The sequence below is a fragment of the Condylura cristata genome, unplaced genomic scaffold (genome assembly GCF_000260355.1).
Source record: "Condylura cristata isolate star-nosed mole 26May11 unplaced genomic scaffold, ConCri1.0 scaffold00017, whole genome shotgun sequence".
In the NCBI taxonomy this organism is placed as follows: domain Eukaryota; kingdom Metazoa; phylum Chordata; class Mammalia; order Eulipotyphla; family Talpidae; genus Condylura; species Condylura cristata.
The window spans coordinates 27,647,028-27,671,649 of NW_004567118.1; the positions used below are offsets into that span (position 1 = coordinate 27,647,028).

At 41.2% G+C, this 24,622-nt stretch overlaps 1 protein-coding gene across 2 annotated transcripts in view; it reads left to right on the forward strand.

Moving 5' to 3' along the window:
- STX8 (syntaxin 8) overlaps nt 1-24,622 on the forward strand; it is a 218,605-nt gene that overhangs the window by 52,584 nt on the left and 141,399 nt on the right. For both annotated transcript variants that reach the window (XM_012726710.1, XM_012726711.1), the window contains exon 6: nt 1,615-1,707. In XM_012726710.1, the coding sequence (XP_012582164.1) occupies nt 1,615-1,707 (93 nt within the window). The remainder of the gene's footprint in view (nt 1-1,614; nt 1,708-24,622) is intronic.

Sequence of the window (24,622 nt, forward strand, 5' to 3'; positions counted from 1 at the left end):
TACACATACAATATTATTTTTCATGGCTGCAGTATTCTGCTATGTCAGTGTATTACATATTTTTATTTTTATTTTTTTATTACATATTTTTAAACAAAACACTGGGTATTTAGGTAATTTCAAAATTTTCATTATAAATATACAAATAAATGTATTTCATTACTCTAAATATATTTAGATAATTTCAAATTTTTCACTACTTTAAATATATTTCTCCAATCAGGAGAAAGAAATTTTAACAAGGAAAAGTTTAGTATACAGAATTATTAACTAATGAAGAGTAAAAGGATTACCCAGCAAACAGTAAAGAGAACAAAACAGTGAGTGTGATTTGACCACTTACTGTAAGGCAGAGATAGAGTAGCCGAGGAGCACCCTGAGGAGATCTTGTTTAAAGAGGTCACAGCTGGGGTTCACTGGGGTTCACTCAGAGGTGCTGAGTTGGTAGAACTTGCTGGAAGTCTGCCCTCTGGAGTACTTGACAATATTATTCATGGGGATGTGTTAACTATGGACATTCTGCTGTAAAACCACCTGTGGAGAAGTTGTGCTGGGAGAGGGTGCTGGATTCTGGCTATGCTGTGCTGAACCCTGAACAAACTGGACATTGATGACACAAGCCCTGCAGGAGCCTGTTGAGAGAGCAGGCTGGAAATGGGGTGCAAAATCCCTTTCCTTCTGTAACGTCTCTGCAGTATCCTCTAGTGACAGAGCTCACAGTATCCTCTAGTGACAGAGCTCACAAAGGAAAATGTACTTAAAGGTTTCACATCCCTTTTCATAGAGCAGTCACAAGAGGAGGAATTTGGATATGATAAGCAGTAAGTTGATAACCAGTAGGGAAATAGTGTTTCAAGTGGGTGTATGTACATCTTTGTATACTATCTGAACGCTTCTTCTATCATTCCTAGACATAGAATTGATACGTTTAAAAAGACAGGCACAATTGCTCAAGCCCCCCCCCCCCATTGCATAGTACTTAGGGGCTTCTACTTCTTCATACTTTAACCCTAGTAATTAGTGTTCCTTTTGATTTTTTTTTTGGGGGGGGAGGCGCAATGCATAGAAGAACTAAGGTGTAGACCAAAGGTGTGGGGCGAGAGAGGATTCACCAGAGACAGAGTAGGCTGCAGAACAGGAGAATTGACTGAAATACACTGCTCAGGGGAGTAGCAGGTGAGACAGGAGAGGTCTGCTGTGCAAAAAAAAAAAAATTATTGATATTTCAAAAAACAGTAGTAGTGATGTCAAAGGTTTTATTTTTTGATTCTTAATTCTTTTCTGAAGCTTTTGTCTCTATCCTTTGCCCATTTAAAATTTAGAATATTAAGTATTTTTATTGATTTGTGCACACTATATATTAAGTATCAAAGTTTAAATGTTAAGTCTAACCTTGCATTATTTTAATATTTAAAAATTTTAATATATCTAGAGATTATTTTTGTTTAAGGTATTGGTATTTAATTTTTTTTCTTAATTTTCAATAATGTTAGTTATTCTTTTTTTCCTAATTAATTTAAAATATTGAATTCTGTTACATGCCTGGGTATACTTCTGGACTCTATAAATTATTTTCCTTTGACTTCTAGTTAATTTTTTTACTTTTTCTTTCAGAACAGGATGCAGGCCTTGATGCCCTTTCATCTATCATAAGTCGCCAAAAACAAATGGGGCAGGAAATTGGAAATGAACTGGATGAACAGAATGGTAAGAACACATCTGAGGTCGACCAGATTTGCCCCTTAGAAGAAACACTAAAACTTTGAATACTTGTTAAGTGATTTTAATATTGTAAGACATGTAAAGTAGTTAAACATCAATCGATTATTATAGTTTAATGCAGTTGAGGGAGGTGTGTGGCTGAGTTAGACTGTAGTCATTAAATCAGCTACACACAACAATATTCCCATCAGGGATGAGCCATGTGTGCACTGCAGCAGTCCTCTGTGTACCTAGGTGTGTAAGAGGCTGTACCATTCTGGTTTGTGTAATTGTGACATTTGCACAGTGATGAGATCATCTGGACACGTGGAGAAATCTCCATTGTTAAGATATGCATGACTATGCCAGGTAAAGAAGTTTGATTAAAAAATTCCAGTTGTCTGTAGCTGGTTTTAAAAATACTTTGTCCTGTGATCCTCTTATCCCAAGAGCTTTCCTTGCATGGCAACATGATGAGGTTTCTGTGTGAGGTATATGGTGATGGGGTACACTGAGACTGGGGGGGCTCTTTGTTGCCTCCACAGCCTATTACACACCCAGACACACACAGGCCTGCTCTAGTGAACACACGGCTCATCACTGATGAAAATACCATTATAAGTGTGTGGCTGATTTATGGCTGGCTCCTTTTCTACCATAAGTACCAGGTTCAGGGCAAAATGTGCTTAACGGTCTTTGTTTGGGGTTTGATGTGACAGATCTGGTTGAAGAAAGTTGAACCACAAGCAGGATGCTTGGGATCTTATCCTAAAGGCCCATGTGCTTGAAGTGTGATAGGAGGAAATGGAGCCTGAATGAGAGTGGCAGCGGTAGGGATGGGGTGGAGAAGAAAGGATGGATGTGGGGGACTGCCAGGGCCTTTACATGGCAGACACAGGCAGGGGGACTGGGTGGGTCACAGGCTTGTGAGTGGAGACCATCTGTCCAGTTTGGACATGTCCAATTAGAGATGCCAGTGAGGAATCTGAGTGTCAAGCAGACAGTTGGAGATACAGGACCAGAGCAGAGTGAGTAAAGGAAGGAGACGTGCAGAGTTTCAGCATAGAGGTGACGTGTGAAAGCATACGAATCGTTGAGTTTCAGTGAAGCGAGCACTCATTTAAAGCCCCCTGCTGTGTGCTAAGCACTTTCCATTATGTCATTCCATTTAATCAGCATGCAGCACTGGGGAGGTAGTGTTATCTCTGTGAGAGATGAAGCTCAGCGTGTCAGAGGGACCTCCTAATTCCACATCACTTTTAAGTGATGTGAACTCAAGTCTTTGGATTCTAATGGCACTGCTTTTTCTGCTGTGCTTGCTCCCTCTGTGAGGCAGACAAAGTAGGGAGGATAAAGTAAAAAGGAGATGCCTCTATGGCTTCAGCATTTGGCTATACCATGATGGATTGGCTTTTAAGAAAAAGCATCATGTGGGAGTGAGCCCATTGCTCTGGGGGGGAGGGCCACACCTGTCTCGGTCATGCACTGTTCTCCTTGATCTCTATAAAAAATGAGTTGATGTTGCCCAGGTAAATACATTCCATTTATCTTTCCTTGATCTTAGGTGTCCCCGTTTGCTTAAGTGATCTATCTTTACAATCCTAATAGTGGTTTTCAATAGTTTAAGTACAAGGGAAGGGTAATATAGTCCTTTTTCTAATAGTGCTAGGTGAATACACTAATTTCTGTATTTGCATATAATTTGGTTATTGGTCAATTCCTTCCTCTAGTAACAGTAGTGGTAAAAAAGTGGTAAAAAATCAGCTCGATGGAAAAGCTATCAGGTATATAATTTTTCTTTATCCCAAGAATACTTAGCCTACTCAGGATGAAAAAGGCCTCTAGCCACTGTAGAATTGCAGGAGTGACGCACATCAACCTGTAATGTGCTTGGATGAGTCGGCATGTAGTAATCTCTGGCTAGATGGTTAAGAATTAATGGTGCATACTTTGGTGGAGAGACTTGCTAACTTCCCAGACGAAATCCTCATACATTTTCCCAGCACAAGCAATCACAGAAGCTTGTCCTTATCTTGTGTTTGAGATCAGTGGTTATACTTTGCTATGTACTGGAAACATCTAGGGGGTTATACTTTGATGTATATGGGAAGCACCTAGGCTATACCTGTGTTGGTTTTCCAATGTTAGTATAACAAATTACAAACTTAGTGCCCTGAAACAACATAAACATATTAGCTGATGGTCTTATAAATCAGAAGTCTGAGCTGGGCCTCACTCACTAACACTAGTGTGTCTGAGCTGTCTGTATTCTCCTCTGGAGGCTCTAGGGGACAATCCACTGCCTTTGTCAGCATCTGGCAACTGCCTGTATTTTGTGGCTTTCTTGATTTGTGCTCCCTCCTCTATCTTGAAATCCAACAACAGGTAATTAAGTCCTTCTCACATTGTGTCATCGTGACCTCTAACTTCAATCTCCCTTTTCTACTTGCGAGGACTCTGCTAATCAAGTTAATTCTCCCACTTGATGTCTGCTGACTAGCAACCTTACTTGCCCCATGGCCATGTTGCCTAACATAGTCCAAGGTTTCAGGACCTGGGATGTAGAAGTCTCTGGGGTAGGCTGTTTATTCTGCTTACCTCAGTACTTCATCCCACTTAATTCAGAATCTCTAGGGTGGGGCTCAATCATCAGTACTTTTTAAAGCTTCCCAGATGATTGACTGTGCTACCAAATTTTAGAACCAGTGCCCTTGTTGAATATGCTGAGAGAATGCTGTACCTTTATATTGTTTTTCATATGCTCACATAAGATGTAAACCCCACATATGCATGGAACATTCATGTAGTTACGTATATACACATCTGCCAGGCAAGTCACAGCTGGAGATTTTTCTGATGGCATATGTTACATCTTCCTTTTTCCCTTCTTCCTGTGTGCCTTCCCAGTCCTCGCCTTTCCAGACCTGGATGTGTACATGTGTTCATAGACAAACATGAGGTGTTTTTCCATTAGTTGTCTAGAAAAACTGGTCACTCTGTAGTGGCCTCCCAGAGAGATGGCGCTTAACTTGGTGGATTGCTAATGTGCACATTTGCTCTGCAGAAAGAGGATAGCATCAGCCATTTTCTTTTCTAGGCACTGAGAGACTCTCTGAAGATACAAAACTATATCCTTGTCAGGACTTTAATCAACCTTTATTCCTTTTGCCAAAACCAAAAAGGCAGTTTCATCTGTAGGCATTGAGAGCTGTGTTGCAGTCTCTTGAATTTATTGTGAGTTGAGTGTGTTGCAAAGAGTCGGGGACACTAGAGAAGCTGCATTTTTGTTATAAATATCTCAATTTGATTTACTGACTTAGTGAATTATTCTTTTGATTTTTTACAATAGGCCAAGATAATGGCCTTTTTGGAATCAAGCATCAAAGCCTTGCTAACAACGTACATTGTGCTTACAACATCATCACAAAGCAGGAGGGTTGAATAAGTTTGGGAGTTCAGTTTCTAGCCTTCTCATACAGCATTAAAAAGGACCTGACCAGCACCAGTAATTACCCCATTCATATGCCAGTGACTAACCCTAGTTAAATGAACACACCATGATGGGAGACCTAAGCATGTCCTAGATGTGGCAGGTGGCAGCAGACAAATCACCTCCTAGAGCCAGAGTTTGGTGACCTTCAGTTCAAGTTGAGCCATAGGGATAGCAGGGCACAAAGAGCTCACATCAGATATGCAGATGTTCCAGAATCAAGAGTTGTGTTGCCCTCAAATTCCTCAAATCTCATGCTCAAGAGGACCAGCCTTTTGAAAAGAACACTAGAATAAAAAAAAAAAAACAGGATTGACTTCACTGAAGTAGATGTGACTGAGATCTACCTTTGACATGACCAAGTCTTAATGTCAGCACCAAGAACTACAGAGGATAGTTCTAATCAATGAAAATGTATAAGAGCAGGTTGTATCATGTATCTCTGCTAATGTGTGTTACTCCTCCTTACTCTTTTTGATGTTCAACTACCCCAAGTTTGTCCAATCCTTTTGCTGTTTCCCTATCAATTTTTGAACATTCCCTTGCTTTCTGAAAGAAAGCAAAGTGACCGTTGTCTCCACAACCCCAGTATTGGTGCTAAACATGTCCTTTGAAACGGCTGGAAATATGACTATGTTCTTGAAGGACACAAAATAATGAATGCTTTCATATGTATATCAGTGAATTATCATTACAAGGCAGTTAGAATTTGCCCACAGAATTTTCATGTTGAAAGTTTCAGAAAGTTGTGGTGAGCTGAATAACAGTCTTTAGAGATACCCACATCCTGATTCCTAGAATCATTCTAGAGATTCTAGGTGTTACCTTATATGGCAGAAGGGACTTGGCAGGTATGTTAAATTAAGAATATTGAGATGAGAGATTTTCCTGAGTTATGTGGTTAGGGACTGAATATGTATGTGTTATTATAAAAGGGAGGCAAAGAGATTTGACCCAGAAGGTGTTATGATCACTGACACGAGATGCCTTGCTGCTGGCTTCAAAGATGAAGGAAGGGGTCATGAGCTGAGGGGTGCAGGGAATGTAGGTCTAAAAGCTAGGACAGTCAGGAAGTGAATTCACCGCCCCCCAGCCTTTTGGGGGGACACCTTGATTTCAATGAAAATGTTCTAGTTCTGAATTCCAGAACAGTAAGAGAATGAGTGTGTATTGCTTTAAAATACTAGGTTTGTGATAATTGTTAGAACAATTATTGGAAAAGACACAAAGTAATAATTGCCTTTTTGCCAGTTGTCAGCAAATTCACATTAAACATTCATGCTAAAAACTGTATTGAGTCCTCCGTTGGTCAGTAGCTCCTCTGCCTCTTGAGATTTCTTTACAGCAGAATTCACAGCTCAGGCGCCCTGGTCAACCTCTACTTAGAACACCTCAAACTGCTTATTTAGTCCTTTGGTAACAGAATTTAGTCTCATGCTGGTGAAATATGTGGGCAAGTTGGTGAAGGTATCTTTTTGTGGCTTATCTAGCATCAGAATATCATATGCAAGCAAGTTGATTTTGGGTGATAATGTAGAGAAACAATTTACATTTTCATAATTGTACATTGCAGTGTGTGCTAGAAATAAACATGACTAACATTTGAAACCTGTGACTTCACAGCAGTATAAAATTATCTTATTCAATAATTTGTATAAGTAAAAAACAGTTAACAAGAGAAAAACATCAGGCACAGATGGTACATGAAACATGGACATGGCAAACAAATTCTGCAGGTGGTGTTTGAAATGCTGACACTTGGCACATACCACTGCAAGAAGACTGTTACAGTCTCCCTCGTCCTGGGCCTCATTCAAGTAGGGTGCTCTGCGATTTAATACACAGCCCTCTTGGTATTGAGATCAATATTAGACAAGTAAGGGGTTACAAGGTGCCAAAACTATGCCTTCCAGCACTGTGACCTTGTCACTGTGTAAAAGGATGGCTGTGGCCAGAGTGATGTTGTCTGATACTGCGTTCCCAAAACTTGCTCTGTAAAGGAAGCAAGACAGGCAGAAACTGCTTTCCTTTGGAGGCAATGTAGTGTAAAAAGACTTGTGGTATGGGGACTTCCTGTTACTTGGTGTCTTGTGAGTGGGGAGCTGTCCCCAACCAATGCCTTGAGCTGTTGGAGGAGAGCCATGCCCAGGAGAGCTCTCACAGGAAAGCCATGCCCAGGACATTCAGTGCATTTCTTGTGGCATCAGGCACTTTATGGGGACAAGCAAGCTTTTATGAATTGACAGGAATCTAATTCACCCCCGCTAAACTTGGCGTACAGACATGTAAATGTCAGGTGGGGAAACCATTTTCTGAGTGGCTGTGCTGGTCTGATTCAGATTTCCTTTATTGCGATTCCATGCAGTGGCCTTTGACCAACCGCTAGGATTAGTGAAGTGACTTCTCAAGTCTGCATTTCATTCATAAAGAAATTTGTGAGTTTACTTAGTCTCAGAATCTTAGGATGGAAAGTTTGAGGTCGGTCCCTTCCCTCCCCCAACCCTCTGGCATCTTTTCATCTTTCAGTCATCTCTGACCTATGGTCATCTGTTCTTTCCTCTAAGATCTTCCCGGAAGGCATCATAAATTCTCTTGATGTGTAAAATCAACAGCAGCAGCTGCAGCAAAATCACCTTTCCTCTGTCCACAGAAGACATAAGTTTGAACATTTTACTGACTGACTCCATAACTTTCCTTTATCTAGATTAATAAACTTTCTTTCCTTAATAAGGAAAGACCTTATTAGACCTGATAAGTTCTTTACCCTAAATCTAAAGTAATTTCTTCTTCCTATACTACATTCTCCACCTAGTAAACCTGAGTGCCTTTTCTATGAGGACCCATGTGCAAACATGGTCAAGAGACATGGCTGCTGCCCTCATGGAACTTTCATTATACTCACAGAGGCAGATTTAGATAGCCTACAGATACCTGGTTAGAGACCTAGGTGAGTGACACCCAGGGAACTAGTAGAACACAGAACCTGACATGATGGTAGGGTGGGAAAGCTTTCCCTTAGGAAGTGGTACTTGAACAGAAATTTGAAGAAAGAGGGAGCAACATGTGTAAAGGTCCTTTAAAAGAGAGGTACATAACATGGTGGAGAAACTTGGGAGAAGGTCAGTGTCCCCAGAATCCACAAAGCAGGAGAGATGAGAAAGGAAGCAGGCTGGCGGGGAAGGCAGGCATGACTGGGTAGGTGTTTCCACTCACCTGTACTATGCAGTGACTGAAACACTAATCAGATTGTTACCAGTATGTAAAATGACTTAGTTTCCTACTTTATCAGTCCCTTAATTATGTCTGCATAATTTAGTTAAGAAAAATATTTAGGTCTAAGTCTAGATCCATATGTTTAGATCTGTATCTGTATTTTTTGCATTGTCCCTCAACTTTTACCACCTTTACACTGAGAATGTTAAACCAGTGGACAATGAAATTTTCATTCAACAAAATTTTAGTATCAGCTCTAGGTGTAGCCCCTTACACAGTGAAACATTAACAACAAAAAACAAGATCCCTTTCTTTGCTAACCTTACAGCCTAGCTGGGAGAGACAGACACTAAACACAGACACCCCTAAACCAAGGTATTTTTTTCAAATTGGGAGGTGCCATCAAGGAAAAGACTAGCCTTCAATGGCAGGATTGACAGGCAGGACAGTTTGTGAATGGTTGCTGAAATTTCCAGAATGGTCCCACGCTGGCTGGTTGAAGGGGTGTTGGGCAGTTTGAGGCATTCCAAGGAGAGCAAGGTCATCTCCTGAGAACCTTGCAAGTTTGAGAAAATAGGAGAAATTTTGTGACTGAGAAAAAGTAAGTAATGAGGAGAAAGCTAATATCAATTTGTGAAGTCAGGACTGAGAGGACTCCATAGTCTGAACACCTAGTAGGCCCTGAAAATTCAGAGAATATATATTTTTGTGGGAAGGAGTCTGGTTTTGTTTTTGTTTTTTTTTTTTTTAGCCATAATCAACAATAGTTATATCAACAGTAACTTAGAACAGCATTTTGACTCCACGTTAATTTACATGGATACATTTTTCAGCTATACAAGAGGCTATCTATCCTCCTTTGAATAGCTCTTTACACTCGCAAGTACTGCTGTTTAGTGCTTTTATTAAAAATTAGTTTATTACATTTTATGATTTTCATTGATTTTTCTTATAACCCCTTGTTTCAAAGTTTTCAAATGTATATATGCTTTTTTTTTAAAGATTTATTTATTTGTATATACAGAACTGGGGTACAGGCCAGAGACTCAGGGGCAGTGAGAGACTTCACCAGAGACAGAGTGGGGAGCAGAACAGGCAGATCAACGAAGTACACTGCTGAGGGGAGCAGCGGGCGGGTCAGGAGAGGTCTGCCACGCCATGTGGTCTCCTCCGGGGCAGGCGGGGATCGAACTCATGCGGAAGTGGCTTTAGCTTCTCAGTGCAGTGCTTTAACCCGCTGCGCCACCAGGGAGGGCCTGTATGTATGCATTTTTAAGCCATCTTTTTTATTGTTTATCTCACTGAATTGCAGAAGGCCATAGAATTACATGGTATGTGATACCATTTCACCTTATTAAGATTACTTCTGTCTTAGTGTCTACTTTGTGTGTCCCTGAGGAGAATGTGTGGTCTTCATTTTGGGGAGACAGGACTTTATATGCACTACTAGATTGAGGCTTGTCAACTCCATTGTCCCCATCTTACCTGTCTTTTCTATCTTCCTGCTCCCTGTCAGTTTCTGAAAGAAGTGTAGTAAAAATCTCCTTAAGTGCTGATGATTGGCAATTTTCTCATGTAATTGGCTCAATTTTCTATTTCATAAAATTCAGAGAAAAGTTATTAGGTACATATATGTACATGATTATTTCATCTATTTTTACTTGGTTATATATTTTTATCATTATGGAAATGTTTATCTTTGTCTCTGATGTTTTTCCTCTTTAGTCTATAAATGTGTTATTGATGTTATTCCCTAGACTTTAGTATCAATTAACCTAGCATAGTGATTCTCAAGCTAGGCCCCTTTGTAGGCTTAAACAAGGTTGAACTTCGTAAGAGCTTTTGTTTATGTGGGGCATATATACACATCAGCACTAACTGTGTTAAAAATTAAAAACAGGGCCTTCCCTGGTGGTGCAGTGGGTTAAAGCACAGCACTAAGAAACTAAAGCCACTTCAGCATGATTTGGATCCCCGTCCTGGAGGTGAACCACATGGCGTGGCAGACCTCTCCTGGCCCACCCCCTTCTCCCCTCAGCAGTGTACTTCATCAGTCATCCTGTTCTGCTCCCCACTCTCTCTCTGGTGAATCCTCTCACTGCCCCCGCACCTCTGGCCTGTACCCCAGGTCTGTATGCATAAATAATCTTTTAAAAAAATTAAAAACAATTTAAAAATATTAATTCATCTTAAAATAGCAATAATAAATCTTTGCATATGAACATTAGTAACTTAATTTTATGAAAAATAGCCCCCAAGTATAAGTAATTTAGAATAACAAATGCTCATGACATTTTTTTTTTTTTGCCTGTTTCAATACAAATTCATTGTGTGTCACTGTTGGGCCTGATTATAGACAATTCCTGACTGATAAAATAGCCATCATTTCAGATATTGCTGGCCACTGTGTCAGAGTGAGAGCTGTAGTGGACTTGTTCCTGCACTCAAATACTGCAGCCCAGAAGCCCCTTGTGAAATTCATTCACAACTAACTGTTTAGAGTCCCAGCCTCCAGAAGGAGTAATCCAACCAACATTTCTGATTGAGACTGAGGGAGACCAAGTATTGGTTGAATAGCATCAGTGAATGGCACGGGCTCAGGGGATGATAGGCAGCAGGTAGGAGCCACACTACCTCTGAGATTTACTAGTTGTGTCACCTTGAGCAAGTGAATTTCTTTGTCCTAACTTTTGTTATCTATAAAGTGGTGATTTTTTATTAAAAAAGATTTATGCATACAGAACTGGGGTACACCAGAAGTGCAGGGGTGATGAGAAGATTCACCAGAGACAGAGTGGGGAGCAGAACAGGCCCACTGACAAAGTACACTGCTGAGGGGAGCAGCGGGCGGGTCAGGTTGCCTCACCATGTGGATCAGCTCTGGAGCAGGGATCGAACTCATGCTGAAGTGGCTTTAGCTTCTTACAGCTGTGCTTTGATCCGCTGCGCCACCATTAGGGCCTAAAGTGGAGATTTTAATATCTGTTTGATTTGTGTTATGAAGATGAAACAAGTTCAGATGTGTAAATCCCTTAGAACAGTGCTTTACACATCGTAAGCTCTCAAGTGTTTTCCTTCACTGTCTATACAGTGCAGACATTTTGTCAAAATGGTAGACTGAGTTGATTGGAGAGTCCTCCCTCACTCCCTTTTAGTTAAAACTTTTTTTTTTAAATAGTTTTATGATTCTTAGCTGAGTTTAGAAAGCAAGAAAGGGAGTTGTTCGGGTATCATAAGTGAAGGTGCTAACCCATAGCGGTGAGCAGAATTGAAGCCTCGTGGCCCTCAGAACTAAGCCAAAGTGTACCTTAGGGACTGCTGTGTTAACACCCATGCAGAGATAAGAATTGGGGTTATGATGGCTATGAATTGTGAGGGACTGAAAATAGACTTTCCATTTAAAGCCAGGAGCTGGGAAATGGCGACTTCATGGGAAATCTACTTTTCCCTCACCCTCACCCAAGAATAAGATGCTCAGTTAGGCCACCCACCTTGGCCACACCAACCCTTATATTTTTAACATGCATACCTAAGTTTACATTTTCTAACAGTCTAAAGCAAATAAATATCTCTGTATAAATCAAGTTTATAGTCTTAAGCTTGCTTTAAACTCATCTTTCATGTTCTTTTATACTGAAATCCCCCCTTTTCCTACATAAGTATTTTATTTAGATTTACTGACATGTTTTACTGATTTCTGTTATAATTGTTGGATCCATTCTGTTACTCAGTTCTTCTAATTGATTTTTTTAAAATTTTGAGAACTGTACTTTTAAACACCATTAAGCTTTAATGCTCAAAATTGCTTTTTTCCACAGAAGTATTGTTTTTAAGGTTGTAAAATCTTTTAAATCTCTGAATGGTATTAGTTAAAACTTTAAAATTTTCCTTATGCTCCTTGTATTTTATTTCCTCCGGGTAAGTTTTGGTTTGTTCATCTCAGTCTTTCTCTTTCATGCTGTTATGGGCTGAATTATGCCCCCTCAAAATTCATATGTTAAAGTCTTAACTCTCAGAACCTCAGAATGTGACTGTGTTTGGAGATAGGGTCTTTAAAGATGTAATTAAGTTAGAATGAGGTCATTAGGGTGGTCCCTAATCCAATATGACTGGTGTTCTTATAAGAGAGGAAATTAGGACATAGACACGCACAGAGGGCGTACCATGTGAAGACTTAGAGAGAGACGATAACCTACAATCGCAGGAAGGAAGCCTGAGAAGAAAACAATGATGCGGATACCTTGATCTGAAGCTCCAACCTCTAGCATTGTGAGACAGCCATTTTGTGTTTAAGCTGCCCAGTCTTGGTACAGCCCAAGCAAACTGTACCATGTTGTGGGCATTTCCTTACATAGTTAATTTTCATTGACTTTATATGAATGAGGAATGGAGTGTAGGTATCTGACATAGGTTTTCTTTGCATTTAGATGAATTTATTTACTTAAAATCTTGCTTGGCTGGAAAAATTGGGTCTGTACTCTGTGAATGGGCAGGGTATACCAACAAGCAGCTTCCTCAGTAGGGCATGCAGTTAGGTAGACGAGGACACAAGCAGAATCAGCACCTTTGCTGTAGACTTCATGCCAAGATTACTAAGGAGAGAGGTACTCTAACCTGGGGGTGACATCTTTATTAGATTTTCTTTTTACTATGTGTTGGAGCTTTTTGACTTGGACACCAACATCATAGATACTTCCCAGATAGCTCTTCCTCCCTGGAGAGAGCTATTCTGGAGGAGTGGAGGGTGGGGTTGGCCAGCTGTGACAGATACTCTACATTCTACACAGGACACAGGTAAGGACCAACTGTCTTAGCTCCTTAGACAATTCCTCACTCCCTGATGTCCTGATGCCTCCCAGTAGCCACTGACTCTGAGATTGGATGGAGTCTTTCCAAGGCTCTGGCAGGAAGAAAGAACTGTTTGCAGCTCTGATCATCTATTTTAGGTTGCCCCCCCAGTTCTTTATTTGTCAGTAACAGCCCCACCTATCTTCTTTTTAAAAACAAACAAAAAACCTTCAAAATGACTTTTTAACTAATAGTACTCCTTTGTGTTTTCAGTGTCACCATGGGTTTCTTCTTTAAAATAATATTTCTTTACATTTCATTATGTTCTTGGGAAGGCAGGAGTCATCCATATATGTTACTCTACTGTCTTAAGTGTAAAGTCTCTTGTACATCTGTTTTTACAAGGTCACAGTATCTATAGAAATAGTTTTGCTGAACAGTTAGTGTTCTGGAAGCTTACATTAGACAAGTTTTTTATATTATCTGTGAAAATTGATTTCTAGAGTTACTGTCATTGGAGTGATACCTTCAACTTATCATCCAATGTGTTTATAGATGAATTTGCCCAAAGATAAGACAGAATTAGAGATGTGGAAGAAGGTGGCCATTAAATATTTCATGAATATGAAATTATCACACTTGTTATTTATCTCTAGGAAGGGACTAGTTTATAGTAGTGGGGACTGGTGAGAGAGAAATAGACAGTTGTCCAACACCAACTAGGTGTCCAAGAATGCAATTCAGTTCTGACATTAACTACCTGGCATTAGTGTCAGACTCTACAGGTATATAGGCTCAGTCCCACAAGACTGTACTCACTTGTAATACCAGCTCCAAGTCCCAGATATTTCTAAGCACTCCTGCTTTCTAGCTGGCTAACAATACAGGGTTCTTATAACCCCCCTTCAGAATTCAATAATGAAACAGAATTACCACAGAACTCAGAAAAGCAATTACAGGTTTGTGATAAAGTATACTCCTCCGAAATAGCCAAATAAAAGAGGGACATAGGGCAAGGTCTTGGGAGTAAAAGGGTGGAGTCTTGGGGTGGGGAGGGCAAACACCTTCCATGCTCTCTCCAAGTATGCTACCTTTCCAGAACATGGATGTGCTCCTCAAGCCAGAAGCCCCGTGAACCATTGTTAAAGAATTTTTCTTGAGACATCATTACATAGGCATGCCTGATTAAATCATGGGCTGTGGGAAAACATAAATTCTTTGAATTTGCTGACTATGCAAAAAAGCTACTCAGACATTTGCACAGCATGTATCATATGGCTTTGCTTCTAGCTGGAACTCTGATGACATGTTGGGTTTGGTCTACTTTGAGTCATAGAGACACTTTTCCCTTCAGTTCTAGTGCTTCCTTTTAAAAAAGACTCATTAGGCCTTCAACTAGACCCTATCTTCAGACATAGAGGCCATCTGAGGAGAAAGAAGCAAGGATTTTCCAAAGAAAAAGCTGTAGAACAGTTGTCAAAGAAAAGAGCATTTATCTTCAGGCCCTAGGAGAACTAGCTTAGGTGATTTATCAGGATTTTCTTCCTCTGGACTTTACCACAGTTCCTACTTGACTTCCAAGAGGGAGGCTGTCAGGCCAGCTGAAGCAGATGAACTGGAGAATGGATGGCAAAAAGCAAGCCAAAATGAGAGACCAAAGAGCATCTCAAAGGAAAGGCTAAGTGCTCACAGATGCAAAGAGCAGGTTACTCTGGAAGCCCTACCTCCCACCACTTTGTGCCAATAGCAATGTTCCTCCTCTTTGGTGCCTTTGAAGGAAGGGGAACATGGAACCCTCCTGGGAGTTACATGGAACCCTCCTGGTCTCCAGGTCCACTCCCAGTTTTGGGGCTGTTTGCAGGAGTCACAGGACTCAGTATAGACTTCACATCAGTACTTGTGGTGCTTATGCAGTTATTTATGGGAATGTGTAAAGATGAAAAATTTGAGTCCTCCATTGTGCACATTCTCAGTCAAGGTCAAACAAGGCAGTGCTCGTTGCCTTTTTGGTTTTGCTGTCATAGAGAGATCACAGGATGGTGCCTCCTGTTCGGGGACCAGTTGGATGGTTTTGAGTCCCAACTCTGTTAATGATCTCAGACATGGCACCTAAGAACCTCCTTGTCTCTTAAAAAGGAAAATAGAACCAACTACAACCTATCACAATGAGGTCTTTTAGGGTCTAAGAGTATGATCTGTGTGAGTTGTGTCTGTGTGTGCATTCATACTTCCTTTAGAAGCAGCGGCTTAGCATTAGATAGACCACTGCCCATGAAGACCTCATAGAACATAACTACTGTAAGTCATAGGTACCTAACTACTGTAGTTAAGTTCATGGTTATAAGTTATTCCAGCAAAAGGAATAACTTTACAGAGCAAAATCAGTAAAGAGTAAAGGCACAAAGGTCAAAATTGGGGGGAGGCATAAGTCTTGAAAGGGCCTCATCCAGTGTATTCACACAGGATGTGCTCAATGCTGAGTTGTGGCCCCACCTGTGAATGTTGCCAACCAGGGAAGCTCATTAGATACTCAAGGCCTAATTAGGTTTTTTGAGGATATTGGCTAAAAAGGCACATACTTTTAAATTCCAGGCTCCCAAAAGGAAAGCAGGTATTCAGTATAAACCATATTGTTTGTACAGTGCAGGAACATCAGCCACCCTTAATAGTTAACAGTGAGAACCCTCACTAAACCCAAGTTCCCATATGCTGCCCAAGGCTGACTTAGTCTGCAGGCCATTCTAAGAAAGGAAAAGGCAGTTTGGCTTGCTGTGTTAACTCTTCTCAGAGCTGAGGCCCAAACCAAATGACTTATTTTTCATGTCACTTTTTTTCTGATGGGCACATCTGTCTAAGAATAACACTCGATTCTGAAGTAAAGGAGTGTGATCTGCAGGAGGGAAGAGAGACAGAGAGAAGGTGGTGGAAGCAGGTGATGACGAAACTTGACTCTTCAGTTTTAATCAGAATATTTGAAGGTGACTGCTGGTATTGAGGACCTTTAGCTAAGCTTGGCTTCTCTTTAGGAGTCTCAGAGAATGTGCTTCTAAAAATGGAAGTTGTTTGGCATAGGGGGTGGTGAAAAGGATTGAAGAACTTTGGTAATAAAAACCAAAGCAGCAGGAAGGAAGTGGTCTGATTGGAACCAAGTGCTTTTAAGCAGGGAAAGACAACATAAGAAAGGAACTGAAATTGCTGAGCAGTAGTTTCAATTGATTTAGAATCTTAAAGGAGCTTGAGCAGGAAGGTGGTCTTAGTTTATTTTGGGGAGGGACGTGATGTTCTCTTTCCATCTGGGCAGTCCTGCTGGAGAGTACAAAACATGTCAGTGCTTAGAGAAAACATTTTAAATGTGCTGATAATGATGTTTTATTTTATTTTTATTATTATTGTTTTAGCCATTTTTCAACGGTAATTAGGGGATGGGATGACATCAAAGACAAAGTAGTTCCCTTGACTATTTTGGTTAGTTTGAAATTCATAAGCACAACTTAAAATTTTTTGTTATGTGCTAGTGAGTTAACTAGTCACTCAGAGTATTTATAGCCAACCTTTGAGTTTATTTCAGGGATAAGTGTTATAAACTTGTATAAGTGAACTTAGGCAGAACTCTGGGTTTCTGTACCCCTTTGAGTTATCTGGGTTAGGATAATTTGAGGTCCTGTGTAGGGAAGTGACCCTCACTTCTGTTTCTGGATTCTCTCCTAACTCGTGTCGGACTCATGCCACTAAACTCAGTCTAAGATTGGGCAATCTCTAGGGTGGGGTTAAAAAGCATATTTGTTCATTATTTTCTTTTGCCATTCAATCAAAGAGTAACCATTTTTGTTTTGCTTTATTTTCAGAGAAAATAATCTGAAACATAATTTTTTCTTGTCAGAAATGGGCAGCGTCGGAAGAAATAAGTAGCTCTGTTTATAGGAGATATGTTTATAGGGGGTTCATGGAAAGTTTGGCTTGAAAAAGTGGTTAGTAAGTGATTACATTAGATTGTCATCATATACCACTTGTATATAGTTTGGCCTCAGTTTTCTATGTGAAGGAAGAGAAAGAAACACTGTGTGTGTGTGTGCGTGTGTGTGTGTGTATGCATGTGAGACAGACAGACATGTGGATTTAGACTTAGTTTCAAATAGCAATATGGCTGAGGGTCCAGATTCACAGTACCTGTATTAGAGCATTTAGTAGCAATGCTGCAGAGTGGAATTCGTAAGCTAACTGGGTGCACCAACCTTCTCTCTTGTCTTGTTGTAATCCTTTACCTGTTGGAATAATGCAAAAGACCAGCCCAAGCTGACCTGCTCAGTCATTTTTTCAGGTTGAATTTTAAAGATCCATGGAGTATGGACCATATAGATAAAGTAAAATACCAGAATCATTATGAAAGCTTTCCTTCAACCACCTGGCTTATTAACTTGTGCTACTTTAAAAATTGAACTTCTTTTTCTTATCTAGGGAAACATTGAGGCACGGGTTGGATTCTCTTTGGAGCAGACTCAGGAGAGAGAGTTTGGTAGGCAAGGCATTTCTTAGGACGAACCTATGGGATCAACACCTGTGAAGAGGAAGCCACACAAGCTACATGGGTAGAGGGAGAAACTAAGCTTCAGCCAACCCAGGGGTACTTTAAAGTGGAAATAGCTTGTCAGAGTTGGCCCAGGTTGAATTCATGGCTAGGCCTTTATAGCCACATCTTGATCAGTCATTGCATGTGGAGTGCCTTGAAAATAGCATGATATTGAGCAAGACAGCTCTATACCCTTAAGACAGCCCCTAAAGAGGCAGACAGCCAGAGGCAAGCTGCTAACAGCACTTATAGTACAATAGTTGGGATAAAGTGTCCTTTTTTGAAGTGGAAACTGGAAGGCACATCTCCACTGGGTCCACCCACATTGGATCACTTTTAAGCATATGAAAATTGTTAAATCTATAGAATAAGAAAGTTAAAGGCATTGTAATGACAATCATAAGAACAATTATGGAGTGCCTACAGTGTGCTAGGCATTGTGGTAAGACTTTTATCTCATTTAATCCTCACAGAAACCCTGTGAGGTGGGTGGTATTTTTTCCCCACTTCTTTGAGGTGAATGAGGAACACAGAAGCATTGAGGGCTATCTGTTGGTGTCTGAGAGACTCCACAGTCCTCACTCTGCATGTCTGAGACCATGCTGCTGGTTTGATGGGATGAGACAAGGTGCCTGCCCTTCTGAATCAATAAGGTAAAAGATACAAATAGAGGTTCCTTCACTCCCAGGGTTAAAGAATAGAGTGTATATATACCTACTTCCTCCCGGAACATTGGCAATGTCATCAATTGAGGAAATTAGCCTGAAAGACCTGCTCCTTCAACTTAAGGAGTGGGTAGTGTGTTTTGTTAATCTTGGAGGATAGAAGAACTTCATGGAGAAGGATGGAGCAAAGGAAAAGAAGGAAGTTCCTAAACCGTGACTTCTGCATCCCCCCACTTCCCTGAAACTCAGGACACCCTCTCCCTGAGAAAGGAGGACAGCCGTGAGCTCACCCCTCCCCACATGACTCTGGACATAGGTACTCAGTGATTGAGTTAAGATTTTACTGGTTCTCCTGGGGCCACTGGGCCACACCACTGTCCCTGGTAGGCCTGCCAGACCACAGGAGAAGGGACAGGGCATATCGGATGTGTGTCTTTGTCACTTCGTTGCTGGAAATGAGTATGATGATTTATTATTATACCTTTTAGGGTGAAACTGGCTTGTCATTCTCTTTTTGAGTTTAAATTGTTTCATATAGAATTTGAAGAGCTAATAAATGTCTAATATTTATTCCCATACCCTCCATTGAAATTTCAAAATGGTAGGCCTTCTCAGCAGCCAAAATGTCTTTCATCTTGGAAGTAGAACTTACACTATCTCCCAGGTGATTGATCTGGTCCACTTGTTGGAAATAAGTAAACCCTCCCCTGGTTTCCAAGACCATGCTGCACAGCTCCATGCATGTTGTAATACTTCCTCCATCTCGTGTTTCCAGGTCTTTTATTTTTGTTTTTGGACCCTTTCTGTGAACATCATGGCATGAGAATGGGGGAAGAATATTGAGTAGAGTGGTGGCTAGTTAAGAACAAAGGCTTGAGAATTGGACAGAGACCCCCCCACCTACACCCATTCTCCAGCTCTGTAACCAAGACCAGCTTACCTCATCTCTCCAAGGTCATTGCCCATGTCTGCACCAGGGAATACAAAACCCCTCCTTATGGACTGTGAGGATTAAATTAATGGGAGCACCAACTTTGCATGGTGCTTCGTATGGTGACTGCCCCATGTCAAGCCCTGGAAGGCCTCTGTAAATGGCAGCTCTTGTGTGGTGTTACAGGCTCTGATACTGCTGAGCGCAGTTGGGTTTCTCATACCCTGTGATGACAGGCGTGCTGCTTGAAGAAATGTTTGAACTCGCCTTTTTGAAAGTTCAGTTTCTCCAGGTGATCCTGCACACCTGTGATATGGCTGATCTCAGGGTATAAATTTCTCCAGCACACAAAATTTCCTTTTCACCACGCACAATTCATTTCTGATATTAGTCACTGAACTTGGAACCTTCTGGTTTTGATTGGCTAGTCAGGGTTCACTGAGGCAAATTCTTTCCTGAGATTGCTCCATATGTTCAGGAAAGGGAGTGTTTGTGAGCGGCTCAGGCAGTAATGTAGACACGAAGCCAGAAGACAGCAGTGTGTTGCCATTTTCAGCTACTCCCAGTGGACAACTGGGCAGGATGATTAATATTTTAGCATCTTTGTTCTTTCTGTTTAGTTATAACACTAGAGCTGTTTAAATCACTCTGAAAATAACACGCCTGACATTTCTCCTGCTTAAAAAAAAACAAAACTGAAGTAATAATCCTCTGCCTATTACTGAGAAGTGTTTTTGGTAAGAAAGGAGAGAAAATTGAATGACTTAGGGGAGAAGAATAATTCTGAATAGCTTCGTGGTGGAGAATACATTAAACCTAAAAAGCTCAAAGGCATGACCAAAAGTGTGTATTTAAGAGGCTGAGATTGGCATCAGAGGGCACTTACGTTCTGTTTCTGGTCCCTGTGTCTGGCTACCACACTAGATTTGGACATTTATGTGCCCACTTCTGATACACTTCACTTACGACCTGCACTTGAGTGTTTTCAGCACCTGGAACCCTCAAGGGACTAAGTCATGCACTTAGTAAGTACTGGAAACCAGAGATCTTAGTTTGACTTCATATTTAAATTGTCCTTCTTTCTTTCTTAGTGCTACTTTGTAAATCTCAAGGAAAGATTGTTCAGCAATCACCTATTCAACCTACTCTGTGTAGAGCATGGAGGAAGTCTGAGACTCAGTTTAAGGATTATACCTAGCAGCAGCCTTATATTATAGGTGTAAACATTTGCCATGTGTCGCAACTGTATTCCTAAAATAATTACATGTCATAATTGAAAGATCATAATTGCAGATCATAATTTAAATCCCTCAGCACACCTTTCTATTCATAGGAATGCCTTCAAAAATCTTATTCTAAAGCAATTACTCTTTGATAATTGCCCTTTGTAGCTGCTGATTTTTAAGAATCAGACTTAGGAAAGTGATAACTTTTTTTTTTTTTAAAGATTTATTTATGCATACAGAACTGGGGTACAGGCCAGAGTCGCAGGGGCGGTGAGAGGCTTCACCAGAGACAGAGCAGGGAGCAGAACAGTCAGATCAACGAAGTACACTGCTGAGGGGAGCAGCGGGCGGGCCAGGAGAGGTCTGCCACGCCATGTGGGCTCCTCCTTGGCAGGCGGGGATCGAACTCATGCGGAAGTGGCTTTAGCTTCTCAGTGCTGTGCTTTAACCGCTGCGCCACCAGGGAGGGCCGTGATAACTTTTTTTTTTAAAAGATTTATTTATTTATACAGAACTGGGGTACAGGCCAGAGATGCAGAGGGTGAAAGGATTCACCAGGAACAGAGTGGGGAGCAGAACAGGCAGATTGACGAAGTACACTGCTGAGGGAAGCAGTGGGCGGGTCAGGAGAGGTCTGCCACGCTATGTGGATCTCCTCTGGGGCAGGCGGGAATTGAACTCATGTGGAAGTGGCTTAAGCTTCTTAGTGCAGTGCTTTAACCCTCTGCGCCACCGGGAAGGGCCCTCTGGTAACTGTTTTAAAGCAGAACATTTCAAACCTATGATAAGTAAATTATTTGACTTTGAATTGGAGAGTTAACATTTTGATTTGGAGAAAAGGACTTACTATTAAATTAGTCAATAAATCTCTTAATGATATAGATTTCAATGATACCTTTAATTCCACAGTATGAAAGTAAATGTATATGTGTGACTTTATGTTGGGTGACTGGTCTGTTCTAGAAACTGTTCTTTCCCATTTATATGAAGTGCTATATTTAATCCCCACAGCCACCCTGTGAGTGACAGTGCTGTTCTCATTTTGCAAATGAGAAAATTCACAGAAAATTGAACACTTGCCTAAGATCACATTGCATAAAGTGGCAGAGTCCACTCAGACTCTATCCCATTGAGTGAAGTAGGCACTGGCTGTGTTCTGGAATAGTCATTCTGCATGACTGCTCTCGGAGACTCTCTTCCCCTCTCTGTAGAAGAGGTCTAGCTTCTCGAACCTTGGGGCCCCGATTGAATGAGAATGTCTTCCTTGAACTTTATGGAGCTTTTGCTGTGGCCTAGATATTATTAGGTTTCCATCTGTTGGCCTAGGGGAGAGTGTCCTGTTCCCTAGCCAGTGCATTTCTCTACCTAGTTCTCTGACTCTGCCTCACCTGATACTGCCCAATTGTAGCAGATTCTGAAAGGTGTCCTCAAGCAACCTTCCCCTGTATAGACTCACTTTATTAAAAGGAACATTGTTCCCAGATGATTGTTTCTTGAGGTTTCTATGTATGTTCCATCATTCCATGTGTGTTTCCCTAATAGATATTTTAAATGGGAAAACAAGACTTGGGATCAAAAGAAGGTTTCGTTCTCCATTCAGTCACAAATGATCTGAGCTTTGGTTAAGCTACTAGGTTAGTTGTCTTACTAGATCATTCAGGGTTCCCTGTGGCTTTCTCTGTAATGTCTTAAGTTTTCTGATGCAGTACTCTGCTGCTTTGGGCGTTGTCTGTCTGTGACTGAGCAAGAGGGCTTGTGTCCCTCCTCTAGTGGAACCAGCCACCATGTTCCTCCTGATTCCCTCACACACTTCCCAAAGACACTCACGATGCAAATTTTTGTCTGGATACTGAGTGACCCTTTAGGCTTATCAAGAATCCATTCCTACTGGAAAGATAGGACTATCTCTTTTTTTATTTCCTATTGTCCTCTGTCTCTAGCTTCCAAAGGAATCATGTTTTCTAAGGGGGATGGATTCTCCTGGAGCCCTCAAAGGTGATGGTAGGTAGGGAGTAGGTACCCTCAGAAAAAGATCCAGGTGATTCCGATACACATTTCTTACTAGCCTATCCCTTCTGAAATTACTCCTCTCCACATCGGCCGTCAGCGTTGCCCCCACCCCCTGCTAGCATGGTGGTGTGTGAATCAGCTAGTATTGGGGATTGGTCCATGATGGAATCTGTCAGGGAAGAGAATTTTTTTCCCCAAGAACTGTGTATGTGGTGAAAAAGATGTAGTTCTAATTTTAAGGAACTTTCATTTTAGTCAGAAAGGTTGTTACTGAAAAAAATAACTGTCAGGAGTGCAGGAATGATGTGGAAAGGCTACTGAGCAGTTTTCTCAAGAGCAGAGAGGGCAACATTTTTCTTCCCTAAGCTGTAGGCTTAAAAGAAAAAGCAAAAAAGATAGTTGTTGGACAACTTTAAGCTTTTTTTTTTTAAAAGCTTTATTTATACATACAGAACTGGGGTACAGGCCAGAGGTGCAGGGGCAGTGAGAGGCTTCACCAGAGACAGAGTGGGGAGAAGAACAGGCAGATAAAGGAAGCACACTGCTGAAGGGAGCAGCAGGTGGGTCAGGAGAGTCTGCCATGACATGTGGTCACTTCTGCGGGGGAGATCGAACTCATGCTGAAGTGGCTTTAGTTTCTTAGTGCTCTGCTTTAACCCACTGTGCCACCAGGGAGGGCCCCAGACAACTTAAGTTTTATGGTAGTAATAAGTTAATTTACTATTCACTATAATCCTATAAGGTAAGTACTGTTGCTATCTCTGTGTACCAGGTAGGGAAAGTGAGTCTGAGGCAGTTGTGGTAACTTTTCTAAAGTTATACATTACTAATACATTTGAAGCCAGATCTGTCTAATGACAAGTTACTTTTTTTCTAAATCCACTATGCATACATACTTGCTGCCTCCTTACATGATAAAGTTACTGCAAGCTTAGTAATTTAAAAAAAAAAAAAGGTATTTATTATACAAGAAAGACCATCTCCACCTCCAATCCCCTAATCCCAAAGGGTCCAGCAGTGATAACAGCACTGAAGAATTTGTAGTGAATACTGTGTTGTGGTCCTAGAGAGAGGAAATAGTTGCAGTCTCGAAGGCTAATAAGCAGTTCCAAACTGCGAAAGGTTTTTTGTTTGTTTATTTAGAACCTGAAGCCCAGGTATCCCCTTTATCATTTGCAAAGACACACTACTCAGCCAGGAGATGAGAGGCTTTGCCATGGAGCACCTGATAGTGTCCTGCTGTGTCCCACAGGCGGCCTTCATCTCTCCACTCCCAGCTCTTCCTGCTCCCTATTGTGATGTTGGAGCTGTCTCTCTGCAAGCCACATTTCTGCCTTGCCAGCTGGTTTCCTGTTAAGGTGTGCCAGTAGGGAGCTCTGGGAGGATGGTACAAGGTTAGGGGACAAAAAGGGACTCCCATCTTCCAGTTTGTTGCCTGTCTGCTCGCATTTCACACGCCATGCTGCTTTAACCTGGCAACAGCAATTCCTTCCTGAAGCAGTAAATGAATCTGTTTTGCAGTTTTTCCAATACTTGGGGAGTCAGCCTTTTTGGGTACCCTTCAGACACTACCCTCCCCACTCCAATGCATAGGACCTCCCTCTCTGATGTTTGAGTTTCATATCCCACCTCCAGGCTCCTAATTCTAATGATTTTGTCCAGAGTCATACATTGCTAATACACTTAAAGCCAGATCTGTCTAATGACAAGGAATGTTGTTTTTGTTTTGTTTTTAACCACTGTGCATACTACCTACTTCTCTTTACTGCCTTTCATGATGCCTTGAGTTGTTTTTACCCTCGGTTATCTCATCAACAACTTGGTATATCTTGGTAACAATTCTCTGTTTAAATAATTGGATGATTTCTGTCTCCTGTTTGAATCCTGACTAACAGACCTACACAAACCAGACTTCTATTGCATGATTTCAGCTTTATTTCATCATGTCATGTCTTCATGCAGGGCTCTAGGCATCCCCACTGGCCAGCTCATACTGCAGTGGGAATACTGGATTTCGCCTGGCCATAGAGA